Raw genomic sequence first — 25,222 nt, forward strand, 5'->3', positions numbered from 1 at the left:
ATGATTACCTTCTTGAGAAGCATAGTTTGGAATGTTCGATTGAAGTTTCAATTGGAAATTGAATCGTTAACGTTCGATTTTATCACGCGAAGTTTCAGTTAAATTGAAATGTGTGTTTTCGATGATTGAAATCAGATTTGCGAATCGGATTCAGATTCGATTTCCGCTGATAAATTGAATTTTAAATGTAAACGTTTACACGCGACTTTCATATTATTTGTTAACGACTTTTTTCAAATTGACACGATATGCGGGGGAGTAAAATTTATGAAAATAAAGGTGTATGCTAGCTTTTTATTTCGAAGCATAGATGTCCCGTGTTTGCCGTTACTAACGAAACTGAATGGAGGAGATCTGCGGAATGATTTATTGCTATACAGTAAAGCGTAAACACTGAAAGATAAGTATTGTCAAGTTTCGCGTAGATCATAGGTTATCAGTATAGCAGTGGGAAAACAAAAATGTCTGTATGGCGCCACATAAATTCTATCTATTACGAATCACGGTTACATGAATGTTATTTAGTTAATCTTCTGAATTTAAAAATTTACAGTTTTGAAAATCGATTATTCAATCCATTACTATAAAAATAAACATATGTTACTCTATAATCAATATTTTCATAATTCTTAAGTAATCTTTTACACTAAACATCACACGCGATGAATGCAATCGATACCACTATTTTAACATAATTTCAGTAGTTTATGAATTACATTTTACTGTTCTAAATCAAATTGATCAATAAGAATTCCACTTTGAAACAAGAATTTGTACATTTCCGGTATACTCAAACATCACAAAATTTACTGTAGTCTTCGACAAAACTTCATTCTTACACTAATCCACTCAGATGGTATTTAAAAAGTTTCAATCGCTATAGCAAGAAGGATGCGCTTTTATTTAGCAGAAAAATCATTCAGGGAGCAACACACACTGAAAAATCCGCCACTTCGTGTACGATAACGTAACATCAACGAATCTGCGACTATAAATATTTCTTTCAGACATCGATGTATCCCGAGTTCGAAAAGAATATTCCGAAACATCTATTTCTCACCTTTAACTTGTCCTGGCCGGCGATAAATATCCGTTTACACGATTTATTTGTCTTCGATGTCGGATCAGAAGTCAGGTTGGCCGGTTGCAACCTGAGTTCATGATTCATTCGAGAATGAGAGGTTAAATATAGGCAGGATCGGGAAATAGGCCAGTGTTCGTAGAACCGTAGAACATTTGCCCGCGGCGTCCAGCCTCGCGCCGGAACCACCGTCTCTATTTTGGCTATTTCCGACCGGTTGCGACATAATCAACATCCGCCATTTTAACTGGAGCTGCTCGCCTTAAGACCTTAACCCTTTTCCAGCCAGATCCCCGCGTGCAAATTTTTCTCTATTAACACTTCATCTACCGGACAGCTATTAATAGATCTTTCAATTACTTAATTATTGTTATACTTATTATTGCAGTGTGGATTTCAATGGATTTACGAGAAATTTGAAAATGAAAAATTGCACAATATACGAAGTGTACCAATTTTTAAGAATTAATTAATTTATTAATGGATTATTAAAAATTTGAATTTGCATGATGATTCGAAGTCTACTTGTTACGAAAGCCCAATAATTTTCATTCAACAATAATTCACAGATGAGAATTAAATTACGTTACTCGGTGGGATTTTTTCATTCAATACTGTAATTGCTGTTGCTGTTGAAAGTTTGATATAAATTTCTGACACATCAATCATGAATCTTGAAGAAACTATTTAATAACTGCCGCTAGATGATGTGTTAACATCTATGCCACACATTCATGCCATACAAAGATTCTTCAGAACGAATTACTTGCTATGTATGTAGTTGCAAATCATTTCCCAGAGAAATTAAAAAGATAGTAGTGGTGATAACAAGACAAATGTTCTTTAGACTAACAAGTTCCATGCAGTGTGATAACAACTAACGAACTTGTTAACGCGGAACGGTTGCCGTGGAGTATTTCTGACATGTTTCGTTCGAAGTTTCTAAATGAAATGATTGCTAATAAAATGAAATAAAACATTCAATTACGGGAAACGTTTCGATAGAATTAGAAAAATTTACTTGAAAGGTGTTCCATTAATATAATTGCGCGTACTTTATTTCGAATGCATATTAGGAACGATTTCTCCCGGCTCATACGATTTCAGAATGTAAATTCGATGCGATACGCGTATAATGATCTTCATACAGAATTTTTTTTACAATTTTTCCGATCACTGCTTTCGCATCAAAGTTTAAAATAGAGAATCAGTTACAATTTAGGCGAGGCTTTCTAAACACGCGGGAGGGAGGAAGCGTAAATATTCCACGGGATATATTTTCCATCTTTTTCCACGCTCTGCTAAATTGCACTTTCGAAATTACACGTACTCGTATCTGTGCATGTGTTCGTAATGTTTATGTGCCTGATAATAATTAGTTTTGATTTTTTTTTTCTATGTACATATTGGGTGTGCTTTTTTAGTTGAGCGAAGTGGTTATGGCAATGAGAGCGATCTGTTGCACGAGATTGACAGTGCTTTGAAAATCGGCCGAGGATTTCTTTTTGGTAAAGGTGCGTTTACCTGGTGCATGCTTTTTTCAAAATATTGAATTATTGTAATAATGTACGGATAAGCATGATCAGATTTATATAAAAATTCGAGTAGTAACTCAGTTGCAGATAAGTATGGAGAACTTATAGTTTTAAACAGGAAAATGGGAACATATAAATTAGAAAGATTATAACGCACTTAAAGCACAACACAATCCATTTGTATTAAAACCTGGGTGTCAACGTTCACAGAAGCTGTGCAGATTAAAAGCCAAGGCAAACGATATTATTGAGATGTATTCAGTTCATGAATAGTACTTATTACAGCAGTAAATCACTGAAGACACGTGACAACGAATACTCATTTAAATTTTACCGATGATAAACATGAATAATTTACGGCAGTTGCATTTTTAAACAATAATGTAAAATTACATGTAAATGCATTTAGATTATTACAGCCATTAAAATTTATAAACGCACGATTGAAAAATATAACACAAGTCCCTGAAATGAATTTTTAATTACACATTGACAAACGTCACTTTGTTTCCTCGAATTTCCATTAAATCGAACGTGAATAATTTACGTCAATCGCATCTGCAAACAGGAAAATAAAATTAGATGTACATATATTTAGATTATTATGGTTATTAAATCTATAAGCGCACAATTAAGGTATGTGATATATTGCGCGTACCTGGAACGAATTTTTAACTACAAGCCCACGAATGATGCCGAGCCAGTCCTCATGAAAATTAAACTAACGAACAGTTTCTCTAAGTCGCTACGAATATAAGTATCAGACATTTACGGTTTTAAGAAAGTGCGTAAACGCTGCTCGCGATTTAGATGTACAGTCAGTAACGAAAGTATTTGAACAGCATGGCAAGAAATGAATCGTCATTAAAAAATATTGTACACCGTGTATTGTTGTTTATTGAAACAAGTTGCACTTATAGTATACAGAGTGAGTCATTCAACCGTACTATCTGAATTCGCTACTTACTTCTAATCAATTTTAGTCAATTGTAATTTCAAATTTTGATGCTAAACAACTTTTGCCTCGAATATTTTTCGATCCAATAAATAAATTTCGATGGTACAGTTAAACGACTTACTCTGTATGCAATAAAATTAAAAAAAGTATTCTCCAATATGCAAACAAATCATATATATATATAATTTATTTTTCGGCCTCGCAGCTAAGAAAAAGGACTTAGTGTACATTTCCTACATACACATGTCTCATTAAGCCAACTTAACCACTCTTACTTTCACTCATTCCTACATTCATATTATTAACACTAAAACTAACAAACAGCTCAAAATGACACAGTCCCGATTTCTTCTTTTCGCAATTATTAAAAAGATAACAGACGTTTCTTCGAGTAGTTACTAAAGAAACTGATCTAGCAATACGCAAATTGAATTATAAAACAACTAAAGCCTCAAAAGATGCACTCTGGGAGTTTCTGTAGACGAATTTCAAAAAGTCAGTTTAATTACTCGGTAGTTCGTGTTAAATATTGCACATGTATCATTTTCTTTGGTTCCTATCCTCAATTCTATCCTGATTTAACCTTATCGCGACTTCCATTTCTTTAGTCCCTCATTTTCCCTTCTCTTTTTCCTCTCTCAATTTATCGTAACCACCCTACCACCCTCTCGTCCACCCTCTCACTGCCTCCTCAATGTTCATCCATCCTTTCGTGTCCCCACATATGCAAACGACTTAAAGACCGTTTATTACGTCGAAGCGTGCGTAACGTTCGGATGCTTTCGTTGCTAATTGCAAACGTTCGAGGAGGCTGAAAAATAAACAGCACGAGCATCGCGCGAGAGGAGAATGAAAACGTTACGCGGGCACATTCGATAGGCTCGGCTACTACTTATTCTACGCGAATTTTTCGAAACGTCACGAGACTATTCTGAATCGCCGGCTTCTGCGTACTTATGTAGTTTATACGGCGACGCGGCGCGCGGCGATGGCGGCGGCGGCAGCGTCGCGACGCCTCTCAGTCCTCCGTCATCCTTGGAGCTCGGCCGCTCGCGCGAAACACGATCGCGTACTTGCATACACGAGCCCGCGCCGCGCCGATCCGGAAAAAGATCCACAGGCTGAGTGATGTTAGAGAAAAGTGAGTGCCGATCGATCGACCGATCGGATCGATCGCAGTGACGCAGAGTGAGAGAAGTCATGGGAGATGGGACACGGGAAGTGCGATCCGCCGGCAGTGGCCAGTTCACGCTAATTATAAACCAATTAAATATAACGCAAATTAAACTAAACAATCTATTAATAGAGCCCCTTTGGGATTTTGGATTTTGAACCGATGTTCGTTGGTATTGCTGTAGAATATTCTTTGGATTGTTGATTACATGTAATATGTTGATAATAGTTGATGATAGTAATGTGATTTATTAATTTTGAGTAGCAGACTTTAATAATTGAGAGGTTTAGTGATTTTTTTCGAATTTCATGATGTAGATGAGGTCTACGTGAATTGTGTGTTTTAGATTTTTTTATGGGAATTAATATTGGTGTTTGGAATATTGATGGTATTGTTGATCTTTGAGATTTGCGGATGGGTAATTGTGTTGATTGTTTATTGATATTTGATTGTTCAACTGTGACACGAATTTATGTAAACTTGCAATCATTCTTGTAGCAAATGTTTATTGATATCATCCTTTTAGATATTTCTTATTCTATTGCTCGAGATCGTTTTTAAATTATCTGTTATTACAGTCGAAATAGTGAATTAATATGAAATCATTTCTGGAAACTCTTCTTTAATCGAACATTTAATAAAATGATTCGTTTTGTGTTTTAAATAATTACAAAACGTGTTTATGCCCCAAAGTATATCTGTATGTTTCACCTTTGAGTCTCAAAATGGCGGGGTACTGCGATCTCTACTCAAGTTTAAGTTCTAAAAGAAATATTTAACGATTATTTCACTATAATTTCACATTTGTTAATACCATCATTATTACCAACGATAACGAACAGAAAAATAGAAAACCTTACAAGATTCAAGTAACACGAATTGATAGAAATGAAATAATAATGTAGTTCTAAACATGAAGTCAATTTAATGATTTTTTCAAGATCGATACTTTTCTTTCCGCGGATAATCACGTGATTATTGATCATTATTAATCAAATTAGCTTCTGAGTAACGACTGTAGGATTAATTCAACAGGTTGTTCCTGCTTGAAAGTTAACGCAGAACAGGAAAGCTGTCCGATACTATTTTTTCCGTCCTTTCCGATGATCGTTAGTGATCATCGGCTTCAATAAAATATGTTTTGCTCGCAGTACGCGAAAAATAGAAGATCCGAAGAAAACATAAAACGGCTGAGTAGCCATATCTCGATTACATAAAGGTGTCGTGTTACAGCGCTGTAGATTGCACGAAATTGCAATACGCGAGTATTCGCGGCGTGGGACGAAAATACTCGTGTAGACGAAACGAAGAATTAAATAATAATTAACAGAAACGTTAATGCTCAGCTCATTTACATAAACTAATAAAGATAATTCAATGCCTTTTGAATTGTTCGATTTGATAAAAATTACATGTTCAATCTATTCAATCGTTTTAGGTTTAATTTCGTTTCAGCATAAAATAAATATTCAATAAGTGGTTCTAAGGCAATCATTATAATCAGTGGATACTTAAATTTGATTTGTATCAAGTCAAATAATTTACCCATTGAAACGATCAATTCAAAGTGCACAGAAGTCGATATTTCCGTAAATATGGCAGACGGCAAACTTCTGGTGCACACTGAATCCTAACCTTGACTACTTTTTCTCTTCCTTTTGCTCGTCTCCCTTTTTCTTTTTGTTTCAAGCTCATCAAGCTTGCTTTCCTATTAATGGGCTGTGCCGGCCTCAGAAAGAAGCAATTTAACGGGACTTCTATCATGATTTAAGGTTGAAGCTTGATGTCTGTCTCAGATTCTTAAGACACAAAGTCCTCATAGGGGTCTAAGACCCCTTTCTACGAATCAAAACTTCTGAATAATAATAGAATCATCAATTCACATTCCGTTTGAAACGCATTTAAAAGCATACAATAAGTACTCAATGTTTACAACAGACTAAAACCACAAATCCTTTTATTCTGTATTGGTAAATAACATTTGAAGGTATAAAAATATATTGGAAAAGAAGTTTTTTGTTATATTTATAATTTAAATTTACAACTGGCTCTGGCGAGCTAACCAGCACATTTGATAATTTGTATATCGCATGCGTGTGGTTAACCGTCATTAGTGTTACCACTTCCTTCCTTCAGAAGGAGAAAAGAAGTTAAGTTGCTCATATTGTGTCCGGAAATAAAGAATAATTAATTCTGTTACATTTATCAAAATATTATATTCGCATATACAGTATTAATAATAATTTTATTAATATACTAGTAGTATACTAATAATTAAAAGTGCTGTGAGTACTCTCTAATTCAAAGTGTTTTTTTTATTGATCTAAAAAATTCAAATTTTAACTGTTTATCAATTTAAGTTCTGTGAACTTGTGTAGATGCTGATCTTGAAAATTCGTTACCATAGTTATTAAACCTTTCCTGTTAAGTAGAACCGATGGAATTGTTAAAATCATTTTTGTGATTTCAGAGAACGTTATGTTTGCTCCTACTTTTAAAGCTTCGTCCGCGACACCAGGTACAGTTGCAAACGAACTGTGTGACATTAACGGAATGTTTTGTATCTATTTGCGACCATTAAAACGAAACAGACTGTTAAGAGGAAAGTTATTAATGTGTTCAGTTCAAATATATTAATAATAACAATAATATACCGTGTCGATGGAAGGTAAACTGACCTTTGACATTTACATATTCGGAGTGCTGCAATTCTAAACCAGAGGGTGTTCCATTTATTTTTACAATCAGAAATAAAAAGGGAAAATGCTATTACCAGTAGAACGTATATTTTCGTATGCTGCTCAATACATATGCAGATGGTAAATGGAACACCCTATATGCTAACATCCTCAAATTTTTGACCGATTTTAATAATGATTAAAAAACGCGCTACGCTGCATATTAACATTACAAACTTCGTTCTTATAAATATAAGAAAATAAGATAAATGGAACACCCAGTACACAGCATAAATCTGTTTTAATCATCTTCACATTGTAAAAACAACTGAAAATATTTAAACATTAATAGTAAACATTTTTTCTTAATTTTCTCATTTCGAATAATCTTTTTTCAACATCAACGATGTTCTTGTTTAAAAATGAAACATGAATGAAGACGCTAAATCAATATTTATCATGTATATTCATAATGAGCATCAATGATGTTTTAAAAGATAAATCTACTGATTTCCTTCTCCAAATACTTATACTATTCAAGATATTGGAAAGTGAGTAATATTTACGAGACAAAAATAGAAACGACAAATCTTGTGAGCGTTAAATATTATTTAAGAGTATGAGGGAATTGAAATACGTTGCATACTAATGCGAACGACGTCTTTCTTCTATGCATTTCCATAGGCGATAGAGGAATGAAATATATTACATGCTATCGCGATGAACATTTTATGCATTAGCATCAGTGATTACTCGGTTATGTATCTGGATGCAAAGTAGAATGAAATGAATCACTGTTCAGCCACTATTTATATGTGGCACCAGAACAGGAAACGGGCTGCGGTCGAACATTTCAAAATTAGATTTTCGTGGGCGTCGATATTAAGGCACCTCTAATTGTAATTGTCGATGGTTACTAGAATACGATGCCCAGTTAGCTTTCTGGACCAAGTCATTCTATACTATAGCTAATTTTCTACTCGAACGTGAAAATACCTCGAGAAATTGGGTGACGTTAACACGTCGTGACAATGTTTCTGTTGTTTCGTTTTACTGACACCATAAAATGCTTTTGACGAGTTTCACGCTGCGTCCCGTGCATTCTATTTTCTCATTCTGCAATTTAACCTTTGGAGAACGATTGTTATCGTTTTAGTCACATCAAAACATTCGTACTTAGAATACAATGTTGCGAATAAATAAATTAATTAATCGAGCAACCAGAGATCGATACATATTCATATTATCGACAGACTTAAGAAAGGAACTGTTTGTATCAATGAACAGGGTGTTTCGTTTATCTTGTTCATTTAAAAATTGTCTAATGGAATAAACGAAAGACATTGATGGTACAAATGTAGGAATATATTTTATTGATTAATTAATCGACAATGTATTTTCTTGGTCATTGAATAGTTGTTGTCAGTGTGTCAGTGAAACACCGACTCGACGATTTTCTGAGATTTATTGACGCAATGAACTGAGAAAATTGACGGGGAAGGAATGATTCTTTATATAATACTCCCACGCAGCCAAAATTAGCAAGTCTGTGTTGATTTTGGCTCGTTCCCGACGAATTCACGTGTTTACTACGGTACAAAGACCCTACCGCGTCTTTTTTCAGTTCCGCGCGAACATTATTTATCCCGAATGTACACAAATCGGTCTAATTCGGTTATAAAGTAGTAAGAAAACAGAAAACCTTAAAATATTCCGTAAGGTGTTACGGAAGAAAGATTGTAAACTGTGATTTCGAATATAATTAGACTGTACAGTCGTAATTATTCCGATTAATCGTTTATTATTTGAACTAACGATTGCCGACATTTTTCGAGAAACGTTATCAAACGCATTAACAAAATAATACTTTGCCTGTGGTTTTTATTCTACACGTATTGACTATCCTAATATTCTACAACATTGTGGACAGTTGTCTGAAGAGATATACTGTTTTGAGGTTTATCAAAAGAGGAACTACTAAGTGAACTTATGTTACTAAGCATCTATCTATTGATCGGTAACTGTTTAAATAATATACATGTCACCTTTAAATGCCTTTTATATTTACCACTGGAACTTGTTATTTCAGCCATTCACAAAGGAAGCTATTCAATTAAAGATGCCTTAATTAAATTAATCCTGTTTGATTTCACTTATATCCTATGTGAACGACGGTTAACAGTGGATTAAAAATCATACGCTGCGGTCTAACAAGATCAATTTGTCATGTTAGGCGTTTGGTCGCCTGGAAGCGAGCCACCACCACCCCCAAAGGAACGGAGTCCCGAACGAAAAGAATCCGAGAAGGACGCTACGATCCCTCCAGTCTGGACACCATCCAGCGCAACTTCCAGTCCCGTGCCAGAGAGAAAAGAATTTCGACCGGTACAATTCCAAAGTCCCGTTCTAAGTCGAAAAAAATTAGCCCAGCAGGAAGTAAGTGAATTCCATCTCCAATTTATCTTACAAGCACACTAGATTGAAATGAAACTTTTTGTATATCTTATGTAGCTTGCATTGATTCAGTTTTTGGCTCAATTTTTGATTTAACGATTACTATAAATTATTCAATAAAGCGATACGTCTTATTATGATCGATGCATTCAAATTTAATATCTTGAACGATTTACTTTATTTACTTTATAATTCATTTTAAATCTTATACACATTCTATAGATAGTATCACTATCCTTTTACTTTCCAGGCACAAGAAGCATCACCACCTTGGGAAAAGGGAGAAGCAAAGGAGACGACGGAAACCAGTTACGATAGCAGCAGTTCCCGAATCGTTAATTCTCACTCGGCTCCATCGCAAGGGTTAAATTCACTCGCTTCGACACCCCGTTTGCCGCGCGCTCAGAACCCGACAATCACGCTGCTGCAGAAGGCTCGAGGTACTAATGCAATAATATATACATAAATATATGATTGCCTTATCAAAAGATAATTTAGGATATTTAAAGTAATTTGGAACATTAACGAAATATTCTTAGGATTTTGAAGCTTTAACCTGAATAACCAAACGTCCTTGTAAATTTATTGAAGCGATTTATGGGGAATATAAAAAGCTGAATTATGAATTACTCTTTTAGTAATTATAACATTTCAATGTTCTGCTTTTACGATTTAATTCCTCAGCAGAATTAAAAGCAGAATTGATGACGTTATATAGTAACGTGAAAGCAATTTATTTAAATGAACGATTAAATTCGATGAAATTATATAAACAAGCGATATTATAATTAAGCAAGCTTTCCTTCTTTCAGAGGGACAGTTACCAAAGGGTGCAGCATACTTGGAAGAAAGCGAGACCGTGAAACGTCCGCCAAGCGACGAGAAGCCGTTAATCAGTCCAGGTGAAATAAGTGAGTAAAATGTCCACTTAAAAATCAGATTGTCAATAATTTGCAACCCGCCACTGTTCGACGTTTCAAGTTTAACCGCACAATGTTTGTGATCACTCCATGGTTCCACGCGTCGACTAATTGCCGAGAGTGTAACGAGTCATTCTTCGTGTCGATTAAAAAGAAAAAGAACGGACGATTGTGACGTGAAAAATAAAGAAAATTGATCAACGATTAAAAAACAAAACAGAATGAAAACCTTTCGGTTAATGCCATCCGCGTTAAAGTTTCTCCGCGAGTGTTTAACTGAATTGTGAAATTGAACATGATGTCCGCTCAGTCTACACGGTGAAGAAAGAGTACGAGAGCGAGCCGGAAACGGAAAACGAACCGCCGAAGAAGATGGCCGATTTGGGTCCTCGAAAATTCGAGGGTATTGGCCCAACGACTAAGGAGGGTATTCCCCTTGTCTTGAGATCGGTAGGTCCAGTTGAAACCTAACGAACTTGTCAAGCGAATTCGAATTAATCGGCCGCAGGTTCTATTTCGATGTTGTTTGAGATCAGATTTGGCTACCTCTAAAATAACGGAACGTCCTTTATTGCGCAATTAGATTGGTCTAGTTTAATTTCATTTGAAGGACAATGTCAAGCGATGACATCACTATCTTCGCGAGACGTTTTCGGCGAATTATGCTTCTGTACAGGGTGCTTCGTTTATCTTGGCCGTCGTTCACTCTTCGGCTTGTGATTTCATTTTGGTAATCAGCCACGTGAGGATCCCTTTGTTTATAATAATATATTAGAAGAGAAATAAATTTAATAAAATAATAAATCGTTTATTACGAAGTTTGTGTTTACTTATTGGAATGAAATAAAGTAGTTAATAATTTTTCATCAATTTTCTTTGTTAAGTTTTTTAATATTAATCATTTTTTAATATCAGGGATGATAATAAGCTTTCGTGTAAATGTTTATTTATATGTATTTGTAAAATAAATCACTGGATTATGGAATAATTGAAGCATCCTGTATGCCAGTACGATTCGTAAGATTGAACATTGTCCTTTATTGATTGCTGTTGTAAAGATGCAAATTACATGAGGTGAAACAAATTCGCGGTTTCTGAAACAAGTAAAATTCATTTTCCCGCGCTTATAGTGTTTGATTCGGTGAAAAACATTTTAGGAAGTGAAGGAGAATAACCAAACGAAATGGTACAAGAAAATGTACGACTCGTTGCATCGCGCGGACAGGAACGGTAAGTTTCTGCTTATCAGATTGGTAACACGAAATCATCGATTATTTTATTGCAATATAATTACATAGTTTTAATAATATTATCTTAGTGTGACAGTACTAGAAGTATAAGTATGTAGTTTTATAGTAATAAAATAGTTCAACGTAGACAATGAGATTAGCATTGGATATTGATCAGTAACCGAGTATTTTTTTTAGAAGAAAAAATCTCAAAAAATAGATTTACAATATGACAGAATGCAATATGAAATATAATTTATATGTGCAATTAATATTATAAAGAAAATTGATTTGAGAATGGTTCTTCTTCTAAAATTATTGTTAACGAAAAATATTAGATTACTCATTAATATATCCAGTGTTCAAATAATTTTTATGTACAGTGTAATGAAGGATGATCATGAGATTTATTTCGAATATAATTTTCAGATGATTACGTAACCATTCGTTACAAACCAAGAAGAGGTGAATACACACGCGTCGAGCTATAAAATTGCATTAGCAACTAACTATAATGCAGCTTAGCCGAGTTAATTAACATCTCTAGGGAATGACCGCGTTCATTACGGTCTTTCGTAACTAATGTAATTGTTAATGCGTGAAAGTAACCAATAAATCATTTCTATGAATAATATCTTCCTTTATTTAACAACCGGCTAACATTTAATGTTCCTTACAGCTTTGTTTCTAATTCATAATTTTGCACACGACAGTGATTCTTCTCGTTTAGGCTGATGGCTCCGATAAGAATCGTTTGAGAGCTATGTCGTTGCATGAAAATATCTGTTGTGAAATTATCTAAATAACAAATTTTATTATTTCAAGCTGTATGATTGTTATCTTAATTTCAACTCACACAAAGATATTTTGTTTTAATTTGAATGTGATATCTCTTCGTACTTATATTTTTTTAGAAATATAATTTTATAATATTCAAAATATTTAGAATTGCATATTAAAAATATTATTTAAAAAAAAATAAAGTTAAAGTTTGATTTGGAGAACTGAAATTATAACAAGGAAATTGATCATTGAAACTTTAGATTATGTTTTTTTCATAGTAAATTTCAGTCGTTTATTGTTTTAATGGTACAATTAAATATCGGTGTACAATAATTATTTATAACTTCTTGGTGATGGATGAGGTTTAACATGTTCGTGTCTATGACCAGTGAATATCTTATTAAGGTGTAATTGTATGTTTTTCTTTAGGAACAAGGTACGGTTACGGAAGTGGTTATTTAAGTGAACCGGAACATCGTTTGTATACGGAACGTTCTGCAACGATTGATACCCATCGTCGCTTGCGTAACAAAGAAAATGACTTCTCTACGTCTACTATGCCTAGAAAGTATGAAAAGTAATTGATTTACATTTACAAATAATATTAATTACATAAAATTACTGTAAACAAGACATAACAATTAATGTTTTAATAATAATACTAAACCGGTGAGAAATTTGCTGAGATACTTATGACAAATATTATAATAGAAAAAATAATTTTTATATTTTAGTTAAGTTAAATTGCGTTACTTTTTTTGTGCCAACAAAAGACATGGAATGTTTCATTTTGAATGATCTGAAAAGTTTGTTATATCTTCTTATTTTTATAGAAATTATTTTACTTATCACATTACTTAAATTAAATAAATTATCCAATACGACAAGAATTATGTACAAATTATATTTATCATGTTTCAGGAATGGGACACTGAAGTATACTACAGACATTTACAAGAATCAACCAGGACGAATCGAGGACTACGAGCCAGGACGATCGTCTATCGCCGAAAAAGAAGCCAAAGAGGTAAGCATTCCAAATCTTTGAAAAACTAATGCTTCCATTTGAAAGTCCACTTTCACTGAAATCGCCTAAAATAATGAACCGTGTTGAACTTGACTACCAACATTCCATTCAGCTCTCAATTATTAAATGTTTCCTCACCTCCTATACAGGGTGTCTTGTAAACAATAGTGCAACTAGAGTACATACGATTTCTGTTTGAAAAAATAAGTCGAAAATATACAATAAAATTTGACCATTGAAAACATTTCTTTTCGAGACAACTGAAGCATTAAAACTCGATGTTCTCAGAACAGCTGCCCTGCCAATTTTTAACCAATCATTCCACATGTTTTAATTTTATTTCATATTTCTTTCTATTTACTTATTTATTTCATATCTATTTTCACATGTATTTTTCTCCTACTTTCATTTTTAGTCAATAGCAAACCAATGACATTTAAATGCTCAACTTTTATTTACGCTCTGATTTTTTGAAAATAAGAAAAAGAAAAAGAATTTTATTTTACATTTTCGACTTATTTTTCCACATAGATTCATCACGAGAAAATTACATATTTCTAGTTGAACTACCAGTCACCCTGCAATTTCCAATTAACGTTCGAACCTTGGCTTTCGATTCACCATTTTGTATTCACTGTTCGAAAAGAAATTTGGTCGAGTTTGAGCAAACTTCGAGGCATCTCAAACCACGAGAAAAAGAACTGTGTGTCCGAAACATGATCGTTTGACATGGCTTTGCTTCTAGCCGACTTTTGTCACACGGACCAGAAGGAAGGTAACGATTAAACCGAACGATTGAAATCAGTTTACGAAGCAACCCGCTCGTTTTCTTCGTTTCTATCGGAGCTTCTTTCCTTGGCGAAACCGTTTTCTCGACGTTCCTCGTTCACGAGATCGTCACTTTCATGATTTCTCGATCACTTCCTCGGTTTTTGGTTCGCTTCAGTAGCGCTGCTTCTAGTTTTCACTTCTACTGATCATTGCTTTCCATCTGACGAACATTTGATCCACTTTAGATCCAAGACATGAAATATTTACCTAAATCTTCGTTTTTTCATCTACGAAAGGACAGTGTACAGATTTCCTTTGAAATGAGAAAATTAGATGGAAAGCAATCACCGGAAACATTTAATCATTTATGTGTTTCTGTTCTCTTCTTTTTTTTATTTTAATGTCATTTTAACCTCATATTTAATTAGTGCTTTTATTAACGCCTTATTAATTCTGTGTTTCTAGTGGTGGGACGAGGTCATGGACATATTTGACGGGGTACGCATTTTTTCATATACATAGTAGTTACTGTATATTATTTATTTTCTTTCTACTATATTTCTTTTTCGTCCTGTGTCTTCCTTTTCCTCTACCTTTTTAAATACAATCTATTATTAGAAATTCAATATTCTGTTTCTTTATGAATAGTAGAAAAAGAATTTAAAACTGTTTCATCGTGTATTTGCGTATCAGTATTCAGTTTCCTTTGTTTATTATTAAGTTAGATAAATAATCAGTGAAGATAAATCCATAGAAAATAGTTTTAAATGAAACCAAATTATTTAATAACCTTGATTATATTAAGAATTGAACGAAGGAGGTATCGATGTGGAGAAAGGTATCAACTAATAACAATTTAACGTTTCCATCGGCTCTCAATTTTTTAATATGAAATATCATTCGAAACAAAATTATTAAAACTAAAGATACATAAATTTTTGTTATTGAAGAACACTATATAAATTGAATTAGACAGAATTGTCATTGAACAACAATTCCGTTAACATTTCCATCATTACTGTATTCATCGCTATTATAATTACAGTGTTATAACACGTGTCGCCATTTTGTGTGAGCAATCACGCATGCTAACTGACCTTGAATGCCGGGCAAATGTTTGCGCCGGCGTGCTTAATAATAATGAAAGAGAGAAACGAAAAAACGTGTAAAAATGATTCATGTTGTCGCTAGGATAATGTCCCTAACAGTTGTCAATTTCTGTTTGGGTAGCTGCTGCGGTCAGCGTTCCTGTAGCAACACGACTTATTGATCATGAGAGGTTTTAGTTTTTTTTTACGTTAATCAGTATCAGTAAGACAATTGAATACCGGATATCTTTTAATCTATCTCTTTATAAGTATAATTTTCTATTTCAACCTCTATACCCACAGATCTCAAACATATGATTCCTTTGTTGGTTTATTTCACCTATTTCACCAATTAAGTTTGATTTCGTGATTAATCAATCATACAAGTATAATACCTCTTAATGATTCGTATCACAGATGCAAAATTATATCCGTAGGAGCTTCATTATTAAAAACAAAAAAAATTAACCAAATGAAATCTCGGTGGTTTCAATGTCTGCACATGGCGATGACAAGTCAAATCCTCCCAAAGTCGTAATAGATATTACAGTTTGTTTCCCATCATACGATATTACCAAACACTTTGAATGGCATTCAGAAAGTCTTTGAAAGAATAATTATCATTGCCAGACGCACACCCTAAAACCACAGCATCCAGCAAACGTTCCTAGAATTTGTCCAGCGAGGCGGGGCAGTAAATGTAAACAAAACCATACGACGGCTAACGATGCAACTGATAAAAACCATATAAACCCGTCCACGACCATGTTCAGCTGGTAAACATTTTGTTCAAAAATTTTCCAGGAAAGCTAACAAAAATACATGAAACTGAATGAAACGCTTCACTGTTTAATACACACTCCATTTAAATTAAACACCAATACCTCATAAAATAAATCTGAACAACTTTACTCATCAGTGAATCACAAAACTGTTATTCCACCCCCGAGTAATACTATCCCGCGAACTTGTTTACCCGCCGCCCCGTCTCGTTGGACAAACAACAAGTCCACGCTCCTCATCAACGCCGACGACTCATTCTGAGGTGTTGTACCACGTATCGTGATCGTTGTCCGTGTGTTTGTGTGCGTGTCTTTGCCGTTCGCGTGTCTTGTGCACCTCCAACCGTCCATCCTGGTCACGTGGATGACGACGACACCCGGCCACGGCCGAATAACGACGCTAAACGACCGGGGTGCACAGTGGTTGAACGAGAATGGACATCCTCAGGGTACGGGCTCGGAACGGGATCTTCGGAACGGGCGGCCGCTGAGCTACTACCGCGGCCCGGCGGAGAACGTAAGGGTACCAGCGGTCAGCAGCTCGAAAGCCCTCGAGGTCGTCCCGAAATCTCGTCCAACCGTTGAGGAACCCTGCCGCGTCGGTCCCCGCAAACCGCGAGCCGGCGAACGTTCGGCGAACGTCGCGTTGAACGATCGGAAATCGAGGAAAACGACCGCTGATCGAACGATCGAGACCGCCGTCGGCGACGACGGTGGTCCCTGGAACGATCGGATCCAGCGACCTCTTGATCGGGCTGCCGACTGCAGCTGGCACGCTGGCATGCTGGAAGGAAGATCCAAGAGCTTCGTGCTGCCGGATCGTTGCTTGCGCCGATCGAACTCGCCGATTCACGACCGATCCTCGTCGACGCCGCAGCACACCGGCGACGAGCAGTACCGTCATCCCCATCACCACCATCACCACCATCATCATCATCACCACCATCGCGTCTCGCCCACTTCTTCTTCTTCCACGTCTTCTTCTGTCTCTAGCAACAATCGTAGCGTTCTGACGCCGTCGCCGTTGACGGCGAAACCTTCTATTCCTGCCGGACACGCTTCACGGGTTAGAGGACGCGAGCATCATCAAGTAGCCTGCACGATGATGTTGTTACCTCTATCTTGTTCTATTTTGGTCGGTCTGTTGGGAACTTCTGTGCGAGATTTGGAAAATCGGGCGGTTAGGGGATGGTTAGGGGTTATCGGGGATTGAGTTCGAGTGTTTCAGTGGCTTGTGGGTAACGGTTGGGTTTGACAGTTGTGCTGTTGGGTAGAGTAATTTCTTCTTGATTTAGTGTTTCGGAGATCGAAAAATACGTTTCGGTTTGTTGGGCTTGAATTTTTGTGAGTGGGTTATTTGTGTGACAATTGACTTTCAGATGAACGGGAATTTGCATAGTAATTTGGTAATGATGATAACGAAAGAATCATAGTGACATTTCGAACCGACGATGTACGGTGAAGATTTTAACAGAAGTTTCCAGTAGATGCAAGATGTATTTTCTTCTTTCTTCTTTTCCGTTTCCTCATTGTACTTTCGCTGTCTTTTCTGTCAATTGTGGTATCTCCGATTTGTGTAGTGTCTGTCTTTCTCTTCTTGCTATCGATGTTCACACACGAAACTCTCGTTCTGTTCGCTTCTGTCTTCTGTGTCAGCCACATTACCCGAACAGCATTTCATTTGTCCTTTCGTTGTCAATTTCCACAGCTTAGCATTAGCCGAATGTCGCATGTTTTATGGATCAATTAGTGTCGACCACGCGTTGCCCACCGAAAATTTTCTTCTTTTACGTGGAACTACTGTTGTTTCTATTGACCCCCGGCAGCATGATCTACACGATGATGTTGGAAATCTATACAAGAGCTGCCGAATAATTTGGTCCCTCTCGTTTGCTTTCAGCCGTTCGATCAACGTGACAATCGTCCGGTGAAACCGTACATGACACAGTAAGTGATCGTAATATTTAAATCAGTTAACTTACTTTGTATTTCGTCTAATAAAAGAACTCGTTTTTAAACAACTCTCATTTTCTTGGAGTAACCTTTTACTCAAATTTGTATAAAATTTCTTATATTAAAATTTATCGCTCTATATATTAGTAAAATAATGTCACAGGGTTAACAATAGAAATATAAATAATTAAAATTATTTAAAAGACAATACTGAAAAATTCAATCTTATATTCAACTATCTTATCATCAGTCACGTTAATCATTATTTTCTGTTTTTATTTTTACTTTTTTATTTTTGTCGCGTTAAAATATAAATAATATTCAAGGGTGTCGTCGTTTGTTTTCAGTGCTCTCAAAGAATCTGGCTACGAAAGTGATTCGACGCTCGTGTTTCGCCGTAAGGAGGACATAATTCCTCTGAGTCAATTCGAGCAGAGATTGGCTTACAAGACAGTGCAGAGCGGCGGTGACGTTCCTCTTCATGGACTCCGTAAGCCAGCCCCGGAACGGCCGAAGGGTGAGTAACCGTGAATGAAAAAAAGTCTCGTTTTTGCAAATGTTTTTGTTTTTCCTACAAAAATTTTGAGCAAAGTTTTCTATTCTATATTGGTGTTGTTTGATTTCACGCAAACAGGCATGTATGCATTGAACTGCTCGTTTTTTGCCAAACTTATTATCGTTCTCTGTGATTTCTAACTTTAACCGGAGTTCAGTAAGCCTGTGCATGGACGGCGTCGTGTTTGATTTCTTTTTATTCATAATTTATCAAGACATATTATTTAAGCGACACGTACCAAATTAATTGCAACTTTTACATTGTCGAATATAAAACAAAATTAATTCTTTGTTATCGTTACGTTCATAATGTGCTAACCGACATAAATAATGATAAAACATTAATTGAAAAAAGCTTTTATGAAATAAAATAATTTTTAATATGAAATTAAATAATTTTTTGATAACTTTTTTAATCTTTCATGAATTGTTTATTCTATAAATTCAAGAATTGTCCGTGGAAAATTAATATTACACATATTTCATATGTATTACATTTGTTTACGTTTCTCTGCATACTAGCACGAGAATTTAATTTTCCAAGTACCTTGCGAATAAAATTTCATTGAAATCTGGGCGTGTCGCTTAAGAGATGTTCCCAGAAGAAAGTAGAATTTGCGTGAAGAACGCGCAATGTTTTTCATGTTTCTAACAAATACAATGGTAGATAAGAGATATTCTCCAACACCGCTTACAACTTCAGCTAGTCCAGCTTTCGTTTCTGATGCATTTCTTTTTTGAATCTTAAACGTTCACCCACACACACAGCACCGCTCGCCTCGGTATCTATTGATATTGGTGAAACTTGAATTCGATTCCGCTTGAACCTTTCAAATACGATGCACCAGCAGCTACCACCACCAAAGGAGAACAAAATTCCAATCTTCACGCTGCGCCGGACGAAACTCAGCAACACTAACTTTTGAAAGTCAAGAAAATTTCTTCTCGGTGAAAGGGTTCTTCGGCAATTCCCGCGAGTCCAGCAAAACGAAATGAAAACTCTGTCCACAGACAACTCAGCCGTTGAATATTTTCCTGTTTCGGCCACACTGACGCGTATCCGTGTCCACCGGAAATCGCCAGCGACGCCTCCGACCAGTACACTCGGCAGGGCTTCCGCCGTTCATAGTTCAACGAGAAAAATGAACAGCTCCAGAATTTCGCTGAGACCGCCATCTCCGCCACGAAGACAGTCATCGCGAAACAATAAGACTCTAAAGATGTACGCTAAGCAACAAACGAAAGAGACTTGTCAAACCCTTAGATCCAGACACAAGCAATGTTTCACCGCTGACAAAGTGAGCAGTGTCTCTTCGAATTTGGACAGGTGCAGGAGGAACCGAGAATCCTTGCACAGTCCTGTTTTCAGCAGTTCAACGTCGAAATTAGTTGGAACGAAGAAGTCTGAAGCTGTGAAGAACGAAGTAAGAACGCGTTTGTCGAGTAAAAGATTAGTGAAATTTGGGGATTCGACTGAGAAGGTCCCGCCAACTTGCAGGAGCTTAGTTCCACACGCTTCGAAAGCCTTAGATGATAGATCTTCGAAGACACCGGTGATACCGAAGAGTCAGAAGACTGTTAAAAAGTCAATTGAACCTTTAGCTCCGAAATCGTCAACGTTATCTCCGTTGAAGTCTTCTTCGGTGTTAGCGGACACCAGAAAGTCCAGGACAGTTGTCAGGCAACCTCCTAAACTGGCCTCAAGCCGTGAATGTTTACGTTCAGTCACGTCTTCTTCTTCTGAGGCGATCAACGAAGCAAATAAAAGGAAAAGGATTCTCGAGAAGCCGCAAACCATCGTCAGGTCATCCATACGCAAGCCTGAAACTATCCAAGTGAGTCCGAATAAAAAGAAAATCGAGACCAAGAAGAAGAAAGATAGAAAGATGATAACTTCAGATACGAAAAGTCTAAAGAAGGAGAACATTGAAAATGTAGAACCTAACATTAGACAAAACGTATCGAAAGACAGGTTTTTCCAGAATCTGTTTTTAAGATCCATTTCTCCAACAGAAACTGTTCCGAGGAGATCCATAGTTCAAGAACGCGCCAGAATCTATCAAGAAAACGCGAAACACACTTACAGATCTGAGCCATCACTGAAATCCTTGAGCATCTACTTAGCAAACAAGCGATCAGTGTCGAACTCAAGATTCAAAAACTGGGAGAGTAGTTCGTCCATTGGTAAATTCGATGACTACGGATCATCCACAAACTTGAGCCAAAGTCCAGATTCAGTGAAGTTCAAGGAAAGAAGCTTAAGCGAGCCACCACTGAAACCGTCGTCCGATGAACCCCCTTCTCCCATCAGATCAGCCGTTTGTCGCCGTTTGCGATGTCTGAAGCAAGACAAACCTGATCTTCCCAGGGCTAGAAGCGCTGAAGGTTATCAGGGTAGGTCGTCGAAGCTAGGATCAAATTCATCATTGACAAGGAGTTCGATGTCCCTCTCGCCAGCTGATCGCGAGGAGTACCATCAGTACATACTAGGATTATTACACGAAAGAAAGAAATCTGACAGGTACAAAGAGCTTCACGACTTCTATTCCAGTCTGGAGAGGCTCGGCGAGCTGGAGAGAACATTTTCTTCCAGCGATCTAGCGAAAATGAGGAGCGAGGATATGATAGATTACGATCGTTGGAAGAAAGTTAGGTCGCAGGAGAAGGCAGAAATCGAGATGAGCAAACTTTATGGAAAACTGAAGGCTGTCCAGAGGGACAAGGATCTTTTGTTCAGTACTAAGGATCTGGACAAGCTGAAGTGGAAAGGCGACTGGGGTCTAAAGTTCAAGGAACGCTCGGTGGAGGACATCGTGCAGAGATTAAAGAAGTTGCAGACTGACGATTCGGAGTTCTCAAGAAAGAAGGAAACTCTGGACACGTATAAACCTTTATGGAGAGGCAGGTCAGTGGTGAATGTGGCTAATACTTTACAACAGAGGACGAGTGAAGAGAAAAACGCCAGATTGGATCACTTGCAGAGGAATCTTGGTGGTAGCAACAAATTTTGGAGCAGCTTGTCCATTGAACAGGTAGCTACCTTGAAGAAACAGCTGAATGAAATCTATGGCAGCGATCAGCAGAAGTCCGCGCCGTCTAAAACTGAACCAGACGTTCCAGATGCCCCGGATTCTCTCCAGAAATACGAGATCGTAGTGACAGACAACAGTTCCCGGACTGAAGGAAAGGGATTACACGTGCGGTGTCACTCGATGATCGCATCCGATCCAGGTCCCAGCAACCGAAAGTCTTGCTCTAGTTGCCCGGAATCTCGAAAGTTTTCCGAAGAACTGCGAACCGGCCCAACAAACAAAATAGTTATGAGTGAATCAGAGAAAAAGAGACTTTCGGTCACTCTTGGTAAAGAAGTCTTAGACAGGATATCTCAGAAGACGCTGTCAGTCGCGTTAACTCCTCGAGAGACTCGCGGCAGTGTGGCCGCCATGTTAGCTACCCAGAAACTCCCTAAAGAAACTAGTCCGCCCAGTGTAACAAACACATCGCCCAGAAGCTGTTATTCCATAGAAACTGAGAGCTCCTCGAAAGCTAAGAATGACTTCCTGCTGGTCCTGACGCCTAACAACAGATGTCCAGCTGACAGACAGCGCGTGGAGAATGTCCTAGAGGAATGGTCGAAAAAACCACCCCTGTTAGCAATTTCGTTACCCCAGAATAACGTCCAAGCCAAGACAACCAACTCAAGCAGTGAGAGGGACAGCACAACAGGTAGCTCTGAAACATCGGTGAAGACAGTAATCCAAAAGACCATTCAGCCGGAGGATGTCCCCAGGAAGATCGAGTTCTTCGAAAACGTTAAAACAGAGACCTGCCCCCGAAGAACAAAGCCAGCGAGGTTGTCTTCCTCCCAGAGTTTCGCAGATTTAAAAGAATTATTCGGCGAGATCGAGTCAGCTAGATTCGCGACTCTGCCGGGCAAGAGGACAGGAAGCAAAACAGAGAACGGTGTCACGCGACAGTTTCAATGCTCGCGAGACCGTGAACACGACAGGCCGCGTAGCGTCAGTCCGTACCGCGCTACCACTCGGTCCAACTCGTCCTGCAGCCTCGAAAGCGTCTATCAGCGATCCTGCTCGCCGGATCCAGGCAAATATTGGCGGGCTTATCAGAAATTGATCAAGAACGGCACCGTCAAACAGCTCAGAGTGAAATTCGAGAGCGCTGAAGACATCTCCAGCGGCAAGGTCCAACCTCCTAAAAGGTTCCGCAGCGATCCCGAGCTCGCCAGGAGTCTCTTGAACAAAGTGGATCAGTATAGATCATCTAGATCCCGCGAGTTTACAGATGTAGCCTGGTTGAGGCGGAAGTACGAGGCTAGAAGAGGCAGGAGAGGCGAGTCACCACCTATTCCTAGGGTCCCACTTAAGAAAGAAGACTTGTCCATGCCTCATATCGATGTGATCAGTAAGACAGCTGAATTGAAAGACTCCTTGGGTACCTCGACCGCTAGCAATGGCTTGGTCAGGAAGGCCGAAACGAAGGAGCTGGAGGCGAAGAAACCTGTCGGCCGTATGCGGAAGAAATTCGAAGAGTTTGGTCAGAAGACTTCGATCTTGGGCGAGATGTTCACCTCGTCCCCGGATGTTCATGAACTAAGAGACATAGCTCCCTATCTTGCCGGGCGCTGGGTCGCTCACAGGTATCCCAATAGGAAAGATAACATGAGATCCTTGTCCTCGCCGCCGGATCTCGCTGGCAGGCAATCCTCTTCGCAAAGTGAGGGACATGTCAGTGCCAAAAAGACAGAGGTGAATGAAGAGAGGAAGACGGGAAGATTGAAAACTGCTTCGAACAGGGAAGTGTCCAGTCAACAGTTCGATCCTCACAAGCACAGGCCTAGGTTTAGGTACCAACCGCCTCCGCCAACTTCCTCGGGATCCCGGAATCGACAGAAACACAGTTGGTGCTCGCCGATTCCGATCTACGCTGCTCGACCGACTGTCACTTTCGAAGGTCTGAACGGTAGATCGTAAATGGTAGCTTCTGGAATGTGTTGATAGTCGGTGATTGTGTTGACAGATCTTTTTCTCCTGTTTTTTCTTCTGATTTTTTGTTCTCGCCCTTTATCTGGTCTATTTCCGCGTACGTGCGATTTGTTATCGAAAGCTAGGGTGTTGTACGGAGTTTACGATTAGAGTGTTACGTAATATACAGATTACGCTTTTGAAACTATATTGGACCATTTTTGTGCAACAGTTTATGGAAGTACGTAATTGCGCATTTGTTTGTACTTTGTTACTCTGGCGTGAATTAAATGTATCTTTTACCCTTTGCACTCGGAATCTGTGCTGGCATTCTACGTTCTTTCGGGAAACTCGGAGTACCATTTGTGTTAGCAGGAATAGTTTTCAATCTTCTTGTTGGACGTAATTACAGTGATGGTCAAAGAAAGTTTAAACAGTAAACGGTACGAAAAAAAGGATCGTAACTATTATAAAATATAATTCCTAGTTAAGTTGTTGATATCATACTTTGAAACATTATAAAATGTAAATGTACTCAAATAAATTGCTGTATGAACGATCGAATCTAGTGTTTCTTATTCACAGCAAAGAAATCCTACATATTTCCTTGTAAATTTTGCTTTTAATTATCGAGCTCTCGGAAGGACATGTTAAAACGTTTCCAGAGTGCAAAGGGTTTGTCAGATAAACACAAATTTCAAGAAACAGAGTTGCAAAATCTAAAGTATTCGTGTTGTTGGATGCCAAGAAATTGAAAGCAACAATGTAATTGGTTTCTAAATTTTCACTAATAGGATACTAAATTGAAAGTTTCACTCGGATTCCAGTTGAAAACGTTGAGTTTCAAGATTCGCTAAATTTCACTCGGCCAAACTACGGTGCGACTGTGAATGCAAAAAGTTTCGAACTCTCGTTGTTTATGAGTTCGTTGTGGGCCGTGAAGAATATTCTAAGTGTGAATCGATGTCCAAGTTCGCGGATAAGGACGAAAGATCGGGACGAGATACCGATATCGATCGATACCGAGCAACACATTCCTCCATTAACCAAAAGTTTCGTCGGGTTTCGTTGAAGGAGAACCTCCATTAACAATAAGCCTTTCACAGTGATTCACCGTGGCGAGTGATTTTCGTTCGTTTACTCATTGTAGCGCGGCTAATTATTATTTTTTCCTTTTTTTTCGGCTATAGAATACTCGAACGCACCCCCGCCGCCACCAAAATCTCAGCATCACAGAGACGACTGCCAAGGT

The 25,222-nt window shown here is 37.6% G+C and overlaps 1 protein-coding gene across 12 annotated transcripts in view; it reads left to right on the top strand.

Annotated features, from left to right (window-relative positions):
• CAP (Cbl-associated protein) overlaps positions 1 to 25,222 on the top strand; it is an 84,153-nt gene that overhangs the window by 42,020 nt on the left and 16,911 nt on the right. For 8 of the 12 annotated variants that reach the window (XM_076366925.1, XM_076366924.1, XM_076366930.1 and 5 more), the window contains 14 exons: positions 7,219 to 7,266; positions 9,660 to 9,862; positions 10,131 to 10,320; positions 10,693 to 10,791; positions 11,111 to 11,250; positions 11,958 to 12,030; positions 12,459 to 12,494; positions 13,242 to 13,389; positions 13,734 to 13,839; positions 15,076 to 15,108; positions 16,902 to 16,997; positions 18,381 to 18,427; positions 18,781 to 18,950; positions 25,161 to 25,220. In XM_076366925.1, the coding sequence (XP_076223040.1) occupies positions 7,219 to 7,266; positions 9,660 to 9,862; positions 10,131 to 10,320; positions 10,693 to 10,791; positions 11,111 to 11,250; positions 11,958 to 12,030; positions 12,459 to 12,494; positions 13,242 to 13,389; positions 13,734 to 13,839; positions 15,076 to 15,108; positions 16,902 to 16,997; positions 18,381 to 18,427; positions 18,781 to 18,950; positions 25,161 to 25,220 (1,449 nt within the window). Of the gene's footprint in view, positions 1 to 2,460; positions 2,596 to 7,218; positions 7,267 to 9,659; positions 9,863 to 10,130; positions 10,321 to 10,692; positions 10,792 to 11,110; positions 11,251 to 11,957; positions 12,031 to 12,458; positions 12,495 to 13,241; positions 13,390 to 13,733; positions 13,840 to 15,075; positions 15,109 to 16,901; positions 16,998 to 18,380; positions 18,428 to 18,780; positions 18,951 to 19,999; positions 23,960 to 25,160; positions 25,221 to 25,222 lie in introns of all 12 variants that reach the window. The other 4 variants (XM_076366933.1, XM_076366922.1, XM_076366932.1 and 1 more) reach the window with 3 other exon arrangements.

Source organism: Nomia melanderi, chromosome 4, assembly GCF_051020985.1.
Source record: "Nomia melanderi isolate GNS246 chromosome 4, iyNomMela1, whole genome shotgun sequence".
In the NCBI taxonomy this organism is placed as follows: domain Eukaryota; kingdom Metazoa; phylum Arthropoda; class Insecta; order Hymenoptera; family Halictidae; genus Nomia; species Nomia melanderi.